At 37.8% G+C, this 16,723-nt stretch overlaps 1 protein-coding gene across 1 annotated transcript in view; it reads right to left on the minus strand.

The window, feature by feature from the left end:
• Window positions 1-16,723, minus strand: part of TMC1 (transmembrane channel like 1) — a 64,795-nt gene that overhangs the window by 11,981 nt on the left and 36,091 nt on the right. Inside the window, exons 7-12 of the mRNA XM_062513436.1 lie at window positions 13,690-13,796; window positions 11,459-11,557; window positions 7,080-7,222; window positions 4,498-4,642; window positions 2,328-2,522; window positions 150-329 (exon numbers count right to left, since the gene is read on the minus strand). Of these exons, the coding sequence (XP_062369420.1) occupies window positions 150-329; window positions 2,328-2,522; window positions 4,498-4,642; window positions 7,080-7,222; window positions 11,459-11,557; window positions 13,690-13,796 (869 nt within the window). The remainder of the gene's footprint in view (window positions 1-149; window positions 330-2,327; window positions 2,523-4,497; window positions 4,643-7,079; window positions 7,223-11,458; window positions 11,558-13,689; window positions 13,797-16,723) is intronic.

Raw genomic sequence — 16,723 nt, forward strand, 5'->3', positions numbered from 1 at the left:
CTCAAGCTTGCCTATTCCAAAATTCCCATTGCGAGCTTAGGCAACAGAAAGAAAATAATATCTTTGTCTTATATGTCTGTGACTGACTGGAGGTCCTCACTGTTGCCCAGCTACATGCCAAACATAGTAAAGGAAAGTAAATATCTTGCCTTGAGGTTGATTTCATCCATTAGGGCGATAATGAAAGTGTAGAGATTGCCAAGAAAAAGAGCAAAGATTCTTCCCAGCTGCCATCTTAGAGCTATTCGAGGGTGATAATTTTCCAGAGAGCTGATTACATCAAATAAAGTTGGACAGAACATTCCTAAAAGTGACATAACCGTGTTCACCTGAGGATGGGGGGGGGGGGGGGGGGGAGGAAGGAAGTTAACATTGAAATGTTAGAAATTAATTATTCTGTTATCATTGATCTAGGTGAAAAATATATTTCCATTACTACTTTATATTTGGGTTTTAATAAAAACAAAAATCCACTCTGATTATTACAAGCTGAAGAAATCCACACACCATCCCAGTCCACATATTTCAACTAATTTCTTCCTCTCCATTATACACTAGACAATTTTATCTGAAGTGTGTTCCGACAGAGCTAGGTACTGCTGATATGGAGAGAGAGATTAAAAAAATTACAACATTAAGAGAGTGAAGGAGGGTCAGGGAGAAAAAGGTCTTTTCCACAAAGTCATCAGCAGCCATTTATTATGCTGTGTGCTTCAGGAACAGATGAAAAAAATAAATTTACCATGGATTTTTGTATCACATAATTGCATGCAGTGTTCAATTCCTTAATGAATCTAGTATAATGAAATTTTCTACAAATGAAACTTAATACTTTTATGAATAATGTCAAGTTTTTAGATATTTCTTCTTGCCTTGCATGTAGGAGCTGCACTTTTGTTTACTCTAAGCTGTACATTAGGTGCTGGGTTTTTTTTCTGGTCAAGTCCTCAATTCATTTATTAATGATACAAACTTAAGAAAATTTGATCTATGAAATAAGAAAAATGTATGAATTTCACTCAGAAGGTAAACATATTTATGCAATTAAATATTAATATTCAATCAAGCAATGCTTTGTATTCACAAATATGTTAATTATCTGCCAATAGGAAACATTTTTTGCCCAAATAATGTCAGTGTTGCTTTACCCACTCCTTTAGAGACACACCTGCTCCAGATCTTAATTCTGCTGCCTTAGAAGTATATTTTTATTGCAGATACAAAAACTGCGAGCATAAAGACAAATGTTACCTACTTTCCAGATTATAGCATAAACTAATATAACAGCCTTTGGCAGCCCAGTTCGTGTGAGTAAAAATCTGTTACCACACCTTTAAACTGAGAGGAAGCTGAATTCCTCCAAGCTCTGTCATCTCAGACCTTGTGCTACCTTAAATCAAGAAGTTTTGTACACAGTTTTTCCTTTCCCATCAAACTAAAATGTGACAACAAGTAACTTAACCCGCTCTCAACAGCCCTATTTCTCTGGATTCCAGATTTGGATTATTTCATATTTTAATGTTACTTTCTCAGTCAGCCTTTAGTGTTGAAAATTCTGGATTGATTTTCCTTGTTCCATCAGTCTCATCAGCATTGAAAGGCTAATGCCTTTCAGCCTTACTTTAAGTCAGGTATGCACTTTACACTCCAGCTCAGAACATAAGCTTGAAGTAACAAACCAGTATTACAACACGCACAGTGGCATTTTTGCTAAGAAAGTAAAACCTTCCAGGTTTTCATACAGCACACTGACATACTGCACACTGTCGTAGCAAACAAAATCACCATCTTCACTATACACCTCTATCAGGAAGGCTGCACCTGCTTTTGGAGAAGGCATTAGGCACGCATTAAGCACAAAAAAAAAATGACATGGGACTTTTGGATAGGGCAAGTGGAACTGGAAGACATCCATTTCAACCTGTTGCTACACTGCAGAGTTGCATCCATGAGATCCCAAATAACCTTCTCTGTGTCCACAGATCAATCATTGTGCTTGAGCTAGTATCAGGAGAAAAGCATAAAGAGAACAGGTTCATTGAAGAGGTCTCATGAATCCGCAGAGTGTTTGGAAAACAATTCTAAGAGCACAGAGGAGGAAATGTAAAGGCCACAAATGAAAGCAAAATACTAAGGGATATTTGAAAGAAGCAAAGAAAAAATTTGATGAAGCAGGAAGAAGAGACACATAAGCAATTCTTTTTGTTAGATATTTCCCACCTACACTCAGAATATTTAAATTACCAGGGGGAAATAGGGGAAATAGGCAACATGCAAAGTAGAGGAACACAGTTTCAAACCACATCTATTATAGAAATAGCACGAACTTCATTTCTTTCCCACCACCCGTAGTTCTCCAGACCTTCCAAGGCAAATTGCTGAGATCTTCTGACAACAAAAAAGATGAGGTAGCCACTTCCAGCAAGCGTGCACAGGGCTAAGAAATTAGCAAGAACCCTTAGGAATCGAGTCAAATGAATATTTTCTTCTTTTCGGCTCTCCTGCTCCTCCACAATTGCTTCCTGCGCTTGTGAGAAAGAAAAGAGTATTATGGATACATTAATGGTCAAGGTCCCACATTGCTTCCTCAATTGTTAAAAGTCAGCTAAATAAATTACAAAGATGCAAAAGGACATCTGGAGTTCATGTTTTGAGATGAATGTATATTATCTCATAAAATCTTATTCAGGTTCTGACAGATTCTGGGGTTTTGGCTCCCCAGGGTTTCCTTTGTCCTTGCTGTGTCCCCAGTTGGTCTTTTTACACTTGTACTCATGTGTCAGAAAAATCCAGCATATTATTTCAGCTTGCAAGGTGATACAAGGCTGGGTGGTACAACAGGATAAATGTGTGGTTGTCTGCCAGAAAAGGAAATGTCATGCTTTAAAAATTTGTGTGAAAAGAGGAAAACATTTCACTCTGAAAGACAGCAACTCAGAAAGAACGAAAAGGTAGTTGAGATGTAGGAATCACAAAAAAAATTGAACAGTGCAGAGCTTCAGACTGCAGAACAACATGCTTGCCCCACATTTACCCTTGATCATAATTGATACATATTAAGACTCTGAGGCAACTATAATATCCATTTTTACTTTTGCCAGGTGAAAGAACTTTTGGTCTGGAGCGTCCTCATGGAAAGAAAGTTTTGCAGCTTCTGACTTTGGTATAGAGATCAGTTGCCCAGAGGGGAAGCTGAACTGCATTGTAATATCTGCCTTTAACAGCTCTGCTCCTTTTACAGCCTGTGTTTGTCACATAAGTGACAGGAGACTGCAGCAGCTTTCTAACAAAACTCCCATTGACCTCACCCAAGCCAAGACTTCACCCTTTCTTTCTGAGGTTGCTTGCTTGTTTACAAGAAGTACAGTTAATCTTCATGAGTTTATTTCTCAGAATTAAGCCTTTTTCTCAACTGATATGTATTCTTTCCCAAATAACTTTCAGCATCTGCTCTTCATAGGCAGGCAGGGAAGCTCATACAGATTCAGCGCCTTCAATCAGTATTTCTAGAGTATTTGCTTTCTTGGAATGTTCTCTTGATGTGTAAGGGCACTCGAGGGCAGTTCTCTGTTAGTCCTGCAGCTGAGGAGGCAGGCAGGGTGAGGGGGCTGTGGTGGCTGCACCATTGCTGTGGACAGGAGAGGTGGATCTGAGCAGAGCAGCTGGTGCTCAGTGTCCAGCTCCCGTGGTGTCACAGTGTGCCTGCAAGCCTAGCATCCTCCTCACTGCCTCACAACACTTGTGTTCCCTGTAAGGTATTGCATCAAATATTAAATCTTCCTTTGCATGCTACACTGTTGTGTCCCAGGCACCCTACAGCACAATCACACTCTTTAACATTCAACATATAGAATATATCCCCCCGACACTGTTTTCACAGCCATGCATCTTACACCTTGCCACAGATCCCTTACACAATTACTCTTGAAATCATCATACCCTATGCACTGGAAAGAGGCCTAAGAACATTGCCTTTCAAACTGGGCTATATTTTGTAATTAACTTGAAAATAGAAACATTTTCTTACTGAGAAGCAAGTATAATCTCTAAATTCTGAGGCCGGTTCTTCTGATAAATAGTCCTATACCAATTATTCTATTACTCTGTTTTATGATATCCCTTCTCTCGAACAAGAGAATTTGACAATGTGAGGTTGGCAAAAGGGGTGCAATATTTTTAAAAAGTTTTCAGATAAATACCATAGAAACTGGAAGCCATCAGAGATGAGAAAGGAAAATGTTATTTTTACAATAGAATCAATTTTTTAAAACTGATGCTGTCAACACAAAGGATATAAAAGATGCTAATTTTATTTATCTCACAATTAAAAAGGAAAAAAACAAGAACTGATGGAAGACACAGAGACCCAGAAGGGTATACAGATGCCAGTTTGAGTTCAGAGCCTCAGCACATCTAGCTCTTGACCTTTATTCCATATTATTCACACCAGTGTGAAAGCCAAATTGTGTTGCCTCTCCTTAGTAAACTCTGTTTTACCTTAAAGCTTGTTGTGATGGAGGCAAACTTATTATCTGCTGTCTCAGGATTACCAATCAAGTAGTCCCAGCTTGTGAACATTTTCCAGCTGAAATTAAAACTAGTGTCATCCCCACCACCATCATCGTTTGCATTCTTTGCCATTCTACAAAAGCCACAAAAACAGAGGAAGACTTTGTTAGCACAAAGTTCTGCTTTGTGGGCATGATTTTTAAATGGTTCTGAAATTCCAACTTCTTTTCTGAAAAACTCTACATAATTCTTTCTGTCAGTTATGCTTTAGTAAATATTTTTTTCTGAAACAAAATGGAGATTTTCATATTTAGAGTTTATGAGCCCACCACACACATTTTGATGAGAAAGAATGAATGTATTTCATTAACTTCTCAGAGAAACTCTGCTGGTTAAGAAGCTTAATATAAAAACAATATTGAGAACAGCTCTTAAATAGAAAGGTGAAGAACATCCTGAATTGCAACAGACTTTATTAGAGTTCTCAAACAGGAAAAAAAATCCAGTGGGCAAAATATTCTAAAATAAAAATAAATAAAACAAATACATAAATGAAACAAAATAAGTATAACAAAGAATATAAGGAATATTCTAAACCACAAGACAGAAGAAAACATGGTTGTAAGATGTAAAATAGCACTCATACAGCTGTCTTTCCTATAATCTCCTATGCACATACAAAAAGATTTATTACAGTCTCCAGAAACAGACGATTATTTCTTAAGAAGAGTATTTTTTCAGATTAAACTTAATCTTGTCTTCAAAGTTCTCCATTTTAAAGGGGTTTCATTCATACAATAAGCATGGCATTGTTTTGCATACTTTGTCACCTAATTAAAGCCATCAAACTCAAGGAAGGGGTGTTCTGATAAGGTACAAATCACATACCTTATGTGATAGACTTTAGTATTTCTGGTAAGGAAAAGGTGCCACTTAGTTTAAATCTCAATAATGCAGCAGAATTATGTTATTTATATTAATGTGTTCTATGTACCACATTTTTAAAAGTCCAATAAAATACATGCTCTGAAATCTAGGATGAGAATAGTGAGTAAATAATACATAAAATATTTCTGAGATGCCAAAAATCATTACCAGAGTTGGTCATAACCAGAAGAGTCAGAGATAACAAAAGGTTCTTGTTAAAGTGGTAAAGTCTCCCCTGCTTCTATTTTATAGACTAAGATATTTATGTCTCAGAATTTCCTAATGAAATAACATCCTTGTGGTTAGAATATAATTTCCTGAGATCAGAAATGTTTGAATTTCATGTTATAGATTGCAAGAGCTGAGAAGAGGAGCTCTACATCTAAATATTTCCCCTAAATAAAATAACAGTGGTTATAAGCTTCACTATCTCCTTCACATAGACCTTTCTCAGTTCTCAGTCAACAGCAGAAAAATTACAGCACCTCCTGTTACATTGCTTTTGGTTTCTGTGCCAGCTGTGCTTCTTTCTGGCTAAATGGAAAGGAGCAGAAGACTGAAAGAACTCTCATATGACTACCTAAATATTGGCCATCATTAGTGTCATATGGCCAGATGGAAAGTTAGCATATATAAAGAATGTTTTTTCACAACAAAATTCCTTTATTTTGGGCTACAGGGTTTTCTGTGGTCAGGAATATATTTTTGTCTGAGAGAGTCATTGAAATAAAATTGTCTGAGACTAAGACTTTTCTAATCTTGGCAGTTGTTTTATCAAAAATACTTTAAAATATATTTTTGAACTAAACCAATTGCTATTTTATTGTACTAGTTGGTTTCCTCTCCAAAAATACATATATGTGGCTGAAGACTTTTTTTTTTCATCAAGTGATTCTTGCCTTATGCAGGACACCAATTTGAAAACAGAACATGAATTAGTCTAGTGCTCATGCAAGTGAAAAATACTGGCATTAGAACAAAATAATGGAAATACAGTAACTGCATTTTTCTCTATATTTAAAAGTGTCTTTGACACCTGAAGTGCAAGCTCTTTATTTTTTTCACTGCTGAAAAAAATATAAAACCACTGTTAGAGTTGGCTACTTCTGTGTTAGGTGGTTATCTTTCTTGAACCAAGGGTACTAAAGATTATATTAACTGGCAACATTTACTGTGAAATGTGAGCTACATGCAGAATTATCAGCCATATGCTTTCTTCTTGTGTTCTTCTTTCATAAAAGAGTTTAACTCACATAAAGTGCCACTAAAGATAGAATTGTTGAATTTCCAGGATTTTAGCTGAAAATCCACTGGATGCCAAGTGCTATGAGAAGATGGGCTGACAGATCTCTTCCTCACTTCATGAATTCATTTTTGTTTTTGAAGTTCAGGAGAGAAGTGTTTTGCTATTTAGGTATAAATTTATTATCACTTTGACAGCACTGTAACACAACTTCTGGTGCAGAAGGATGGATAAATAAATACAGGTTGAAGGAGTCTTACATAACTTTTACCTTGCACTTGATCTTGCATTGTCATGTACTTAGAATTAGTGCAGTTTTTAAAAAGACAGTCTCCAGAGTCAGCAGTGGAATTGCCTGCCTTTTTTAATGTAATTTTTTCCAGAGCCAAGGAGAACTTACGTTCGAGTGACGATCATAAAGCTGTAGCCAATAGACCCAACTCCAACAAGGAAATATGAAAGAGGCATCCTGAACTTCAGCCACCCGATTGTCCTCTGGTTATTGTAATAACCATAAAAGAGTACAGAATACTGTGCAAGGCCCTGAAAAGTCAGAAAAAATTATAATGTTACTTTTCTTAATTATGCACATAATCAGTAAATGTCTCAATAGCAAGGTATTAAAACATTCATTTCACTGAATTCAAATCAGAGCAAATACCACTCTAAAGAGGCTCACAGAATAGAAAATGTGTCTCTTTATTTTAAAAAAACATATAATATTTCATAACAACTTCAAAATCTTTTAAAACTGTTCATTTACAATCTATCTACAATTTAATGAGTCAAAACTTCTTCATCAACACACTTGTTGCAAAGAAAGAAACATATGGTTTTGCAAAATTTACTTTTCAAATCACTAGCAGATAAAATTTCATATTTTTAACTTAATTTTCATTTTTCAAAAATTTATTTGCATTAATTTGATATTAAAATCTCATATGCTTTCTTTGTGTAATAACAGCTGTCTGCTGTTCATTATCATTCATATATGTGATAACCAATAGGCAGAGGCATTTTATGGGTGATTACTCAGCATGCAGATATTTTGCACATATAGACTTGACTCCAAGGCTGTCTAAAATGCTATATAATTTCACTATCTTTCTCAGCAATTCAAAGTCTGCCTTCTTTTCTAAATATCTTAATATTAATTACCCTCTCTTCCACTGATTAGACAGATGATTTTTCAAAATTGTTTACTAGTACCTTTGTCCTGGTTTGAATGACAGGTGTTTGCTAAGGAAAGCAGAAGCTTCCCTTTGGACTGAAAAAAAAATGTGATTCTTCCGATTATCATAATTTTGGAATTAAGGGAGCTCTCAGGCAAAGATATGGGGGTAGGAATAACAGTTCTTTACTAGTATATCTAACAAGACAAACAAGAACAACAACAGCTATGAAATTACCCACAAACAGAACAGTAACTCAGTCCCAGTGTTTTTTGGCTGCAGACACCTTTTCCCTGAGCTGCAGTTCCCGGTGCTGGGGGCGGGCAGGTCCCGCAGAGCTGCAGGAGGGCTGGGGGTGATGGCAGAGCTGTCCCAGGGGGAGAGAGAGATGGAGAGAGAGCTCTCCGCTCACAGTGTGGGTCCCAGTGCTCAGTAGAGTGCTGGATGGTGGCAGGTTACAGTGAGAAGACAGCCGGGCAGGGTCCCATGGTGGTTTCCCGACGCTGGGATGGGACACAGACAGCGATCGTCCTTCTCGTCCGAACTCCGCGGGGGAAATGGGCCGAGGCCCAGCCTTCCGCTTCCTCTTCTGGCTGTTTGAATCTCGCGGGGCTTGCTTCTTCCCTCCCGTCCCCTCCCCCTTGTCACCAAGGCCCAGTCAACAGGTAACTTAGCATGACAATGGGGAAAATTCCACAGAGGGAAAAGGGAGAGAACCAACCCCGAAGAACCTTATTAACTAGAAGAAATTGCTGGCACCTACATGGATCAAATAGCTAAAACTTGCTGGTAATCCTCAAGTTAATGCAAGAACTCACTTCCTAGAAGAGGAACAAAGCCAAAGCCCTTACCAGGACAGCTCAGTGCATACGCAGCAGTGACAACCCTTCAGCTGAATGTAAGAATTCCAAGTGCAATATGAGTATTTGACCACATAATTGGAGGATAGACAATACATAATTTTGACAGTAATACAACAGGATGAAGGACTGGTGAATTAAAAAAGCATTTGCTCCTCTTCTGTTATTCAGTCACTCAGTTTCCTTAAAATTAGTAACATCTTTCTCTTATTTATTTTTTTAAAACATGCACTTGATTTATTGAAGCTTTTACTGTACATGAAATGAGGCACAGGCTTATTTGAAAAACCTAATTCATAATTCTAAGCTGAAAATCAAATTTTGATTTATGACACACATAAAGAGTATTCAAAATATCTTGATCCACGTATCTCATTTTTCTTCATCTCTGGCTAGATTTAAGATAGGTGTCCATGCAAAACAGATAAAAATATGCTCATCTCTAATAAGGCAAGTATTCTAACAGAGCACATTTCTTGCTAAGTACTAGTAAAACTTCTACACCAGTCAGGACACATTCAAATTCAATAGTGTGCATATTGCATATTTTTGGTCACTAAAGTATCCTGTAGTTCCATTTTAGCCCAGGTTTCAATACAGCCTAATGCAGCTCTGGAGAGCCTTTGGGGTCAAATTATTAAAATGCTTTTTTAGTCTCTGTGTTCTGCCAGTCAGGGATAATTCCTCCACTGTCTACCATTCAGTTTGTTGATTCCACAGCACTTCACCATAAGATTATGTAAAAGTAGGTGTGCATGGAAGATATCTTTCGCTTCTTTCTGCCTAAAATAAAAGACTAGTTATTAAAGGTGTTATTGCAAGACTTGAGATTCTAATATTTTATGATTGGACTATAACCTGAAAACAGTATGTTAAAAATGAATTCCAAGTAGAATATATCAAAATCCAAATACTCTTCCCTTTTCCATGTCAGTAATGTGAATACAATTTCAAAGAAAACAGAGTAGGCATGCTGAGCTCATCTTTTCTTTACTTGTCTTAGAGGCAAGTGGGATGTTATGATCCATTTATAAAGACGTGCCTCTGCCCGAAATAAGGTGACCATAAGAGACCATACACTGAATTCAACAGTACAGATTGTTTTTAACGGTAAGTGAGAGAGGGAGAGAGACAGAGAGACAGAAAGAAATAGGAGCGAGGGGTTGTAAGAGACCAAGAGAGAGGGAAAGAGAGATGGAGAGACAGAGAGATTAAGTAGAAAGTTATCACCAGTAGAAAGATACCACTATCACCACGTGGATTCATGTGGCATTCTGCCAGTCCTTTTTCACCCTGGTCTTCTCAGTGGTGAGGTCCCAAGACATTATTCTGTGGTATCACCTTTATACAGTCCAAACTCCAGGTATCCTCGAGGTTCCTGTGACTTGAGTTGGCATGCATATAAGCACTTGCTCCCTTTCTCACAGCTTGCCACAGTGGGAATTTTTGTCCAGATGTTAACCAAACCTTTACCTCCATTAAGCCTGGAATTAACTCCTTCCTACTGCAGCATCTGTGCTTATCTCAGGTTCCATTATGTTGGCTTATCTTATGAGGACAGTGCTTCCTGCTGCATTTTTTACATTCTTTCAAAGGGTTTGGAGTTCTCTGGGTTTTGCTGGGGTTTTGTTTAGGGTAAAATATTGATTGGTGATGTGCAATCATTTATTTCTAATTTACCAGGTAGCATACAAGTGTTGCTAGCAGATGAAAGGTATTATTTCCTGTGCTGTTTAAACAGAGATACCATTGTCTTCAGGGAATATTTGTCAATTTGACATGCCTCAAGAATCTTTTTTTCCCCTCAATATTTCAGGGCATCCGTCTCTTCCATTGCCTTATTCTGTGTTTATTGTGTTTGCATTTGCTTCTTCTGTTAACTGCTACTTTGTTACTTATTGTACTTTCTTCTTCACACCTGCCAGTTTCTGTTTCTGAAAATTATTAAAAACTTTTCCTGTCTTTCCACCATGCCATCATTCATATTCTCTCAAATACATTTATTTTACAAGCTCTTTTCTGATCTTCTGTATAAAGCACTTCTAGCCTATTCTCTTTATAAAATCTTCCAGTTACTACAATTCCTTTTTTTCTCCAATATTTCCCTGGTGTTTTTAGTTCTCATTTTATAATTTCATTATCATTATCTAACTTCCCAGGCACATGTTACAGCTACTGTCACTCAAATATACAACTTCTGATGCACTAGATGCAATGTAATTTCATTAAATAGTTACTGAAAAATGTAACATGCACATGTTTTCAGAAGGATCTTTCAATCCTTTTTTTATCTAAGGAGAATCCATCACTGGCATTGTATGTAATCAAAGGAATAAAATGTATGGAGCTTACTGTTATTTTTTACATATTTTCTTCTCTTTTTTTTTTCCTAATTCATACTGCATTTAAAATTCAGAATATTAACCTCATAAAAGCAGAAGACCAAATTCACACTTAAGAAGTGGAAATCCAGTACCACAGAATGGTAAACCAGCTTTGAGATGTACCCCTATATGTGTTTTTGTATTGCTACATACACTGAGACACGCTTGTGAATATCAAGTTTCATTATGTGTTTTATCTGAAAGAAACATCTATACTGAGAGCTTGTGAAAAAAAAATGTAAATTAATTATCTTATGAATTATGTCCTGAAATACTTCATATTAAATAAGTGAACATTAAATAATGAAGTGATTGTAAATAAAAGTTATGTGGATATGTAATATTGCAAGATTATGCACTTACACTAAAATCCCAGAGAGTAGCAAAATTCATAGCAGTTGCTTCTTCAGCTCTTGGGACAGTTTTTCTAGGCAAAGAGCCGTATGGCTTACCCATCAAAGCCTGAAACCACAAAATGAGAGTGATTTATTTTTAAAGCAAAATAGCAGCAAAGGACAAAATGGACAGGGAGCCATCATTTCTTTTAAAGACTGGCTTTATGCTCTTAAAATCCTTAATGAGAAAGACCTATTTCTACAATTCCTTTCACTGGTCCTCCACATTACTGACTGAAACTGTGCTTAGCATATGCATTAAGTTTAAATTCAGTTCTAAACTGAAAGTTTCTCTAGTATCAATGGAGTGCCAAACTGCCTCTTACATTCAAAGGCAGCACAGAAGTCCCTCCATATTTCTCTAATGAGTGGTGTTTATCTTACAAAGACCAAAATAGTATTTTTTCTTGCACTTGAGGTGAGGCTGCCCCAGTGCAGAGCAGAGTGGGACAATCCCCTCCCTGCCCAGCTGGTGATGCTGTCCCTGATGTACCCCAGGACACCCTTGGCCCTCCTGGCTGCCAGGGCTCTGCTGGCTCATGTTCAATTTGCCACTGACCAGCACCCCCAGGTCCCTTTTCATGGCACTGCTTTCCATGATCTCATTCCCCAGACTGTCCATCCATACTGGGTCACCCCATCCCAAGAGCAGAATCCAGAACTTTCCCCTGTTGAATTTCATATGGTTGGTAATTGCCCATCCCTCTGATTTGCTGAGGTCTCTCTGCAGGGCCTCCCTGCCTTTGAGCGGGTCAACAGCTCCTCTCAGTTTTGGATCGTCTGCAAACTTTCTTAGTGTCTCTTCCACTCCCAAGTCCAAGTAATTTATGGAGATGTTGAGGAACACAGGGATGAGGATGGAACCCTGTGGAGCCCCTCTGGTGACAGGTCACCAGTCTGATGTCACTTCATTCACTGAAACTGTTTGTGCCAGTCCCATAAGCCAGCTGCTCACCCATTCCATGATGTGTTTGTTCAGTTGTGTGCTGCATATTTTGTCCATTTTGTCCAGGGAGAGAGAGAGTACTGAAAGCTTTACTATAGTCCAAAAAGAGGGCATCCACTGGCTTTCCTTGATCAACTGGTTGGTTACTTTGTCATAAAAGGATCACAGGTTTGATGAGCAGGACTTTCCTCTTATGTAGCCGAAATGAACCACAGTAGCAGTGAACCACTGCTTTGTTCATCACGTGTTTTTCAATACATCACAGAAAAATCTTCCCCTTAACTTTACCAGGCACTGAAGTGAGACTGACAGGTCTGTAGTTTTTGGGGTTCTCCTTTTTGCCTTTCTTGAAAATCAGAACAATACTTGCCAGCATCCAATCAGCCGAAACATCTCCTAATTCCCAAGACCACTCAAAAATCATTGAGATGTTTTCACAGTCACATCAGACACATCAAACCCTATAAATTTGTAAGGATCTATTTGGGGGGATCATTCTACTGAAATACTGGGCTGGGAAATTTTTGGAAATTCCTACCTCACTCTTTCTAATCTGCTTACTACAAAATGAGAAAGACAAGAGGAATATGGGCTATTGAAATCAGGGAGATGGCACAATAGTTCTAATTCCATAAAAGCCCTGCTTTTAGAAGGCCAATATGGTGCCTCAAAAACCCAGGAAGATTCATAGGAGTAATTAATGTCTGAGTAGTCTAATATCTGCTCTAAGTACCGCTCTTAGGAGAGATGTTGCACAGTGCAAAATATGAGAAGTCTCTCCTAACTTTACAGTTCTGTTACACCTTATCAGCATCTGAGTATTGCATCTGAAAGAATCCTCTGAGCGCCAGGATGCATCTTCCTATTGCAATACACATTTAGTCAAGATTGGCCCCCTGGCTTTTTCTTAGTCCCAGTTCCTCCACTTTGTTATACACAGAACCACCAAAGACAAACAAACAAATAAACCCACTCCCCCAGACAAAAAACCCTCCACTCCTGTGTCATCCCAGACTTCCAAAACCGTTTCAGAAGACAACCCTAAACATATTTTGCATTTTCCTATCCTGTCTAATTCTGTAGAGACAGCTGTTCACAAAGGAAGCCCTTCTTTACAGGCTTAGTACAGTCTATTACTTGCAACTGGAGCATAAAGAGACTAAAATCTGTTTAAAGCTCCAGTGCTGTGAAATCTCACTGCTAAGACAGAAATCCACACAGCAATCCTCAGAGACAGTTTAAAAGATACCCACCTCAGGCACCATCACAAGACCAAAGGTCAGTCCAAAGAGAATCATGTTTATTCCATACATCCAACGCAAGAATATGAAATAGGATGCTACTGATGAGCCAAAGTGACCTGTGAAAACATGAGATGTGATCAAAAAAGGCAGATAAGCTAGTCCTTTGATGTTATTTTATCTAACAATGCACAAAATTTATTTAAAATAAGTAAAATCAGGAGAGGCTTTTATACATTTTGTTGATTCTAATATTAATTTTAAATTCTAATTAATTCAAAATCTAATTAATTTTAATTTTATTTTTTCTTTATTACCATAATTCTAATAATTTTTTGCATATTGCATATTAGTATGTCTTGATCTGGCTGAAAAAAGAGAAACAAAAATATAAAATTATTAGTTAAATGCAGTATTTAGGGTCATATAAAAGCTGTCATACTTCTTGTTATTATGTAATCTCTAGAAGTCTGTTTTAATTTTCTATTTTTTTTCTATCTGATATGGATTTTAAGCATTCTTGTCATGCTAAGCCAGAAGCAAGCCAGTTTTAATAGGAAGCAGTGCAGAATTAGCCAGTGGGGAAAGTATTTCCAGGACGATAAAACACTTGGCTTTAAGAGTGCTCACCAAATTTTTTCACAAGAGATGAAACATTATCTGCAAGTGTTTGTACCCTTTCTTTGTCTTACTTTTCCATTTATGTGCTCTATCTGTGGCCAGGTATGCAGACTGGGCCATCTCTAGGTGAAGGATTTGACATCACACACTCCAGCCCCCTGACCCAGACTTGTGCACAGATTAGTCTGCAGGGAAAACACGGAGAACAAAGGGCCTGATTTGACCCATGCTCTGCAAGTCAGGGCAAATAAAAACTCAAATTCAACCTCAGCTTGCTTCAGCACAGTTCTGCTGACTATAGGAGAGCTGTCGGTTAGAAAAGTCCCAGACTTCAGTTCCATTACCATTCATTTGCAGGGGAAATAATGACCTTTGAATAGGTTTTTCACAGTCTAGCTTGGGTGCCCGGAGCACATTGACAGCAAATGAAAAGTATATCTCTGGTCAGAAAGACTTATTTATATTGTAATTTCCAAACACTTTTGCAGACATATAAAACATTATTTCAGTTTGTAGAATGAAGTTAATATATCTTGTGTTATTTGGGACACGTATATTCATATTTTACTATAACAGCTCTATCAGTAGAAAATATAATACACTTAATCAGGTATAATCCCAAAGTATAAAAAGAACCCAACTAAGACACATTTATCACAGCTGCGCAAAGGGAGGAATGAGCCATTCTGTCATGGATTTCAGGATTTTGAATCTGCTGGTTCACAATTAAACCATCAATTTGAAACTCTTTGTGAAGTGGCCAATCTTAGCAGTGATCAACATACTGGGAAGTCTCAGGGGAGGAATAAATCAAGAGGCTTTGAATTAGTCTATCTGGTTGTGAGATGCAGAGATGCATATTACCCAATTATAACCAAACCACAGTCTTTGGGAGATGCTATGGACTCATAAAATACAGTGGAGGAAATCATGAATATTTCTGATTTCAGGGTGCTTTTGTCAACCTCTCCATGCCCCATTACTTCTTTTGCTCAAATCTTAATATCCTCATTGTACTGGGAATACCTCTTTTCATGCACTGAGTTACAGTTCTTGTTTCAGCTATCCTGATGATACCTCTGCTATGCATCCATCTGGAACATCTGCAGTGAGGCAATGCATTGAAATTACCTACATCAGTATATCTATTGCAGGCCAGTGCTTGCGTTCACGAGCTTTATTCTTTTTCACCAACCAGGCAAGAACAGACACCTCTGGCAAGTAAAAAGCTTAACTACGGATGAGAGTAATTTAGCCATGACTGCTCAGCTGCATTTTCAGAGTGGGCAGGTCCAAACAGCCCAATGGGGAACACAGAAAATGTGACAAATGGACTGCACTAGCTGTGAACAAAACCAGTCCAAGTTTCACCATATTTTGACTCCACTCTGAGATGCAAAATGTTCTGTTTATGAATGAAATAGTTTGAAATGTACTTTAGCCATCTTTTCCTGCCTGCACAGCCTCACCACACAAGGCATTGGCATGAAGTTTGGTGTGCATTTTATAAATTTAATCAGTGGAATAGGAGTTAGCCTGCCCCAACACAGGTCTGTGTGACCCCTATAAAGTCCTTTTGCACAGATAATATTAAATATCTGTTCTGTAAGGAAAAGAAGCATCAGTTTTCTAAACAGAAATACTTCATGTGGCTGTCAACTTCTCTTTTAGACATCAAAGCCCCAACATCAAATTCATCTATTTCCAACATGGGTATGAAGCATAGCAGAGCTTGATGCCCTTTGTTCTGAAGCCAGTCTCCCTGTGCTAGAAGAGACTTGCATCTTGAAGAAGGGAGCCTACTTGAGATAGCCTGGTACTTCAAACTCTTACTTGGTCTTTCTAGATAGCTGGAAGACTGGAACAGTCAGACTCAACTGAGAAAAGCTCTTTATGTTTTAGTGGGGAGCATTTGTTGTAAAGGGAATCTAAGCAGCAGACCATAATTCAGGTGATGGTTTTAAGTACTTAAGCACTTTAGTCAAATCCCCTTCAAATAAAGGGCTGCAGCTTAAATTTTTCTCTGGAACTGCAACACAAACCGACTTGTGACAGACCCCTGCACTCAAATACACCCACAGCTCTAACTACACTGCCTGGTTTATAAACGGGGCATCCAACACCAATACTGTTCTCTCCATGTTCGGTCATGCGGCTGTCAATGGGAGAAATACAACTTACATGAAGCTCAAGATAATGAAAAAAGTGGCAGAAATAATTGCAGTATAGCCTATACTGTATAACCTGTATAAAATAAATACAGACAAAACAAAGGGAAGGTAAATAAAGTGAATGGCTAAATCCTAATTACACTTTTCTAAGATTAATTTCAACGCTGGCTCACTAACTGCAACCTGTATAATGACAGTTTTTATCTGTAAAGTGATACTCTAAAGAAAACGTTCAACTAGTTATATTATCAAGT

This window comes from Cinclus cinclus, chromosome Z, assembly GCF_963662255.1.
Source record: "Cinclus cinclus chromosome Z, bCinCin1.1, whole genome shotgun sequence".
Classification (NCBI taxonomy): domain Eukaryota; kingdom Metazoa; phylum Chordata; class Aves; order Passeriformes; family Cinclidae; genus Cinclus; species Cinclus cinclus.